At 49.7% G+C, this 4,060-nt stretch overlaps 1 protein-coding gene across 1 annotated transcript; it reads right to left on the bottom strand.

Annotated features, from left to right (window-relative positions):
* Positions 1-2,040: 2,040 nt before the first annotated feature.
* HAPSTR2 (HUWE1 associated protein modifying stress responses 2) lies at positions 2,041-3,647 on the bottom strand. Its single transcript, XM_054250969.2, has one exon. It carries the CDS (start codon positions 3,210-3,212, stop codon positions 2,391-2,393), a length of 822 nt encoding a protein of 273 aa, XP_054106944.1. The 5' UTR covers positions 3,213-3,647; the 3' UTR covers positions 2,041-2,390.
* Between the last annotated feature and the right edge of the window lie 413 nt (positions 3,648-4,060).

Here is a 4,060-nt window from a genome sequence, read left to right as displayed (position 1 = left end):
TGAACACACTTCATGGTTTGCCCCTTCTCAACCTTTGTTAGACACTGTCCAATCCCTGGACACTCCCTACCCATTTTTCTGGGCCTGGTTCAAATGCTACTTCTTCCTGAAGCTGTGACCCTCTCAGCAAGAAGAGTCTCTGTCCTCTGAATTCTGCACAGACCTTGGGCACTTTTCCCAATTAGAAGCGCCCTTTTGGCTATATAATTTATCTTCCAAGGCAGAATGTGCTCTTTGAGGATAAGAATTGTTTTTATGCTTTTTAATATTCCTTCTCAGGACCTAGCACAGTGCCTCAATAGCCATTTTTTTGTTTTTTGTTTGTTTTTTTTTGAGACTGCGTTTTGCTCTTGTTGCCCAGGCTGGAGTGCAATGGTATGGTCTCAGCTCATTGCAACCTCCGCCTTCCGGGTTCAAGCAATTCTCCTGCCTCAGCCTCCCGAATAGCTGGGATTACAGGCACCCACCACAATGCCTGGCTAATTTTTCTATTTTTAGTAGAGACCAGGTTTCACCATGTTGGCCAGGTTGGTCTCGAACTCCTGACCTCAGGTGATCCACCCACCTAGGCCTCCCAAAGTGCTGCAATTACAGGTGTGAGCCACCGGGCCCAGCCAGTTTTTATTATTTGCTTTATTTTGTTTTATTATTTTAATACATTCATTAATTATAAATCTACTCGAAAGGCCACACTAATGAAGCAGACACAACTCTAATGTGAACATAAAGGCAATGTTTTGCCAATCTATAATATTTTATGCACTGGTTTTGGGAGACCCTGGGGAGATTTGGGCTTTTTAACTTCCCCCCACTCCTTCAATAATCACATTCCCACCTCCCCTCTTTCTCCCCAAACCCCAGACCCATACCTGCTCTACCTCCTTCATCACCTCAACACCACCCCACCCTCATTCAAAAGCATGTTAGCCTTTTAGGCGCCCTAGGACCTTTGCTTCCAATTTTCTCCTACCCTTACACCCTCCTTCTCATATTTTTTCAGAGTAGAGGAGGTAGATGTTTTTTTACTCCTGGTTGCAAAGCGCATCCTTCAGGCTACTTCAGACACTCCAACACTGCCCTAGTATCCAGATTGGTGATCCTGAGTGCTCATGAGCTCAACACACTTATACAAGATCTGCGATATTTAGGCAAGTTTCAAATGTCGAAGAGTAGTTTCCAGTTCAAGCACAGAGATTCTACTTGCTGATTTTAAAACTGATCTATTTTTCTGCTTTTTCTAAAATATAATGATTTTAATGTTGTATTGATTTTTATTTATAGAGAAGGGATAACCTTTATTGAGTACTTTATGTGCCAAGCATTGTGCTGGACACTCGAAATATAAATTTCACCTGATCCTCGAAACCACCTTAGGAGACACATAGTTCCATTTTATGGATGAAAAACTGAAGGCAATAGACATTAAATAACTTGCTCAAAATCATGCAGTTAATTTATGTAGCTAGGATTCTGCCGGTCCTTTTAAAATGAAGCTCATACTCTTTTAGTTATACCATGCTGTCCCCTTAATTAAAACCCAGAAGTTCATTCTGACTACTCGGTCTTCCACTTCAAAACAGAGATTATTAAAAAGATGTAACCTCAAAAAAGGAACTTTTTATATTCCTAAGAAAAAAACAGCACCACTGAGCCACCATCTTATTTTATCAAGATCTCAATTGATGGTTTAGTTTTCCCCAAAAGAGCCCTGAATTGACTCAATATCAAGTAATACCTGCATAACCACCACAGCACCTCTTTGCAGCATCACATAATCACCAAAACCAACTATTTTTCAAAATTAGAAAATCACAGCCTAATATGTATTACTTGCAGTTTCTTTCTAGAAATTAGGTGCATGGTACAGTGAGATAAAAATGGAAGCCTCCAGATTGCACAAAGACGTCAAGTTTTACATTTTGATACAATGCAAATGAATTGGCAAATACCATTAAAGCCAACAATCAACCAAAGAAAAAAGTATTCTAGAACCAAGTAAACACCTTCTATGACTTCCCTTTAAGAATAAATAAGGTCAAATTTATTCATTCAACAAACATTTATTGAGCACCTGAAACTGTGCTAGGTGCTGAGGAATATAGCTGTGAACAAGATAAATCAGGCTCCTGCCTTGACCAGATAGGTTTGCTTTAAATGATCCTGCTAACTACTACATATTTATTCTCTGCTAGGATTACATTTTTGGAAAGTCAGAGTCATATGAAGCCTCTTCTGGAATATTTTTAAAGTTTCTTTATGGCAAAATTGATAGAAATCTTTGTTTAACTTAGAGAAAGGAAGAAAGACGGTCTCCAGTAACAATTAGACAAGCGTGTTGATGCTTCAGTTCATTCTCAAGCAATATGGCGCCAGGCAACCAATGAGGCAGTTTAGACCATTCGGTTGCGCTTTTGGATTGGGGAGTCTGTGATGCCATCACCGCACTGGGCCGAGGTGCGCTTGCGGATCCCCCCACTGTCCAGGTGGAGGGCCAGTTCCTCTGAGTTGAAGGGATTCAAGTCATCCTCCAAGAAACTACTTTTTCGGCGCCCACTGCTGGCGACACTGCTGTCTTGAGGCGAGTCAGCGGATCTCATGCTGATGCCGGCCATTGCGCCACTGAGGCCATGCAGGGCGATCGCCTCCTGGAAGGGCTGCAGGTCGACGTCCACCGATGAGCTGGACTCAGTTGCCACAGCTTGGCTGGCGGCCCCAGTGGGTGGCTTCGGAGGTGTTCTAGGAGTGCGAGGCGGAGGAGGAGCGGGGGGCACTTTGCCACACAGGAAGCTAATCACGTCTTCGCGACGAATGGTGCTCCGGCCCTTTTTCACCCACTCCAGCACATCTTTGATGCGACGCTGGTGGCCAACCTGGACACCCAAGTCAAAACTTCGTTGGTGGGCATCCCCGCTCTCTTTGTAGAGGCTGGTCACGGCCATGGCTGCATTCTGGAAGGGGTCCCACATGGAAAGTCCTGGCTGTTGACACCCAGAATCCTTGTAAAGCTGAGCAACCGCGGTGGCCGAGATCTGGAAGAGGTGCCACAGCTTCTGCTTCTCGCTCTTGAGCCCCGCCAACTCTGCAGCCGCCTCCTCCTGCAGCTCGGGGGGCAGCTGCTCCTCCTGCTCGGCCTCAGCCAGGCACTGGCGCTCCCACTTGGAAAACCAGTGCTCCGCGACCTCGGCCTCGCCCTCATGCTGCTGCTCCTCCATCCTCCTCTTCAGGCCGCGCACCTCCACCACCGCCTCCTGCTCCGCAGCCGCCGCCACCGCCGCCTACTCTTGCTCCTCCACCTCCTCACCTCCTGCTCCGAGCTCCCCGCCTCCTTCTGAGGCCGCTGCCTCCTTCGCGTGCGCCGCCCGGCGGGCAGGCGGGCGGGCGCGCGGGCGGCGGGGCCCTGAGGCCAACTGCTACGGCGCTAGCGGCGCGCGGCCCTGGTGTACGCCCCGCCCCGCCCGCCGGCTCAGTCACCGGCAACGGCGCGGACGCTGTCTCCTCCGCAGTAGCGAAGATAACCCCGCGACCGCCCGCGTCTCCGCGTTGCCCCCTTCCGGCCCGGCGGTCCGCTCCTACGACCCCCCCATGGCGCCGCGGCCTCCCCGCCGTCGCCGCCGCCGCCGCCGCCGCCGCCGCCGCTGCGGCTCCGCAGCTAGGTCCCAGCCCCCGCTAGCGCCGCGGCTGCAGCACCGGTATCTCGGAGGGGGGCTGGCAGGAGCTTTGCCTCAACGCGGCACTTGCCTACCTCTTAGCCCCCTTTTCACACATATTTGGGACTTGTCGGCTTCATCCAATGAGCTGATCAAATTTTACATCCTATGTTGCCAGAGAGGATTATGGGGCAACTTCATGGTGTCGATCACATCCAGGCCGCCGATCCGGGGAGGCTGGGGGAATAAAAGTGAAAAGAGCGCGGCACTCGTGGGTAGGGAGGGAGTCTGGACCCCAGCAATGTCCTCCCCACACTAGGCGCCCAAGGAAAGTGTTTTCCACTTGGACCAAAGTAGTATTTGGTAGAAGAAAAAAAAATCACAGGGAAAGTGCCTGCCGCCTCTTCTTGGGC

The sequence above is a fragment of the Callithrix jacchus genome, chromosome X, assembly GCF_049354715.1.
Source record: "Callithrix jacchus isolate 240 chromosome X, calJac240_pri, whole genome shotgun sequence".
Lineage (NCBI taxonomy): Eukaryota > Metazoa > Chordata > Mammalia > Primates > Cebidae > Callithrix > Callithrix jacchus.
This window is presented reverse-complemented; position numbering and strand designations above follow the sequence as displayed.

Excerpts from the sequence above, each read along its gene's own strand:
- HAPSTR2 (XM_054250969.2), bottom strand. The coding sequence starts at position 3,212 with ATGGAGGAGCAGCAGCATGAGGGCGAGGCCGAGGTCGCGGAGCACTGG.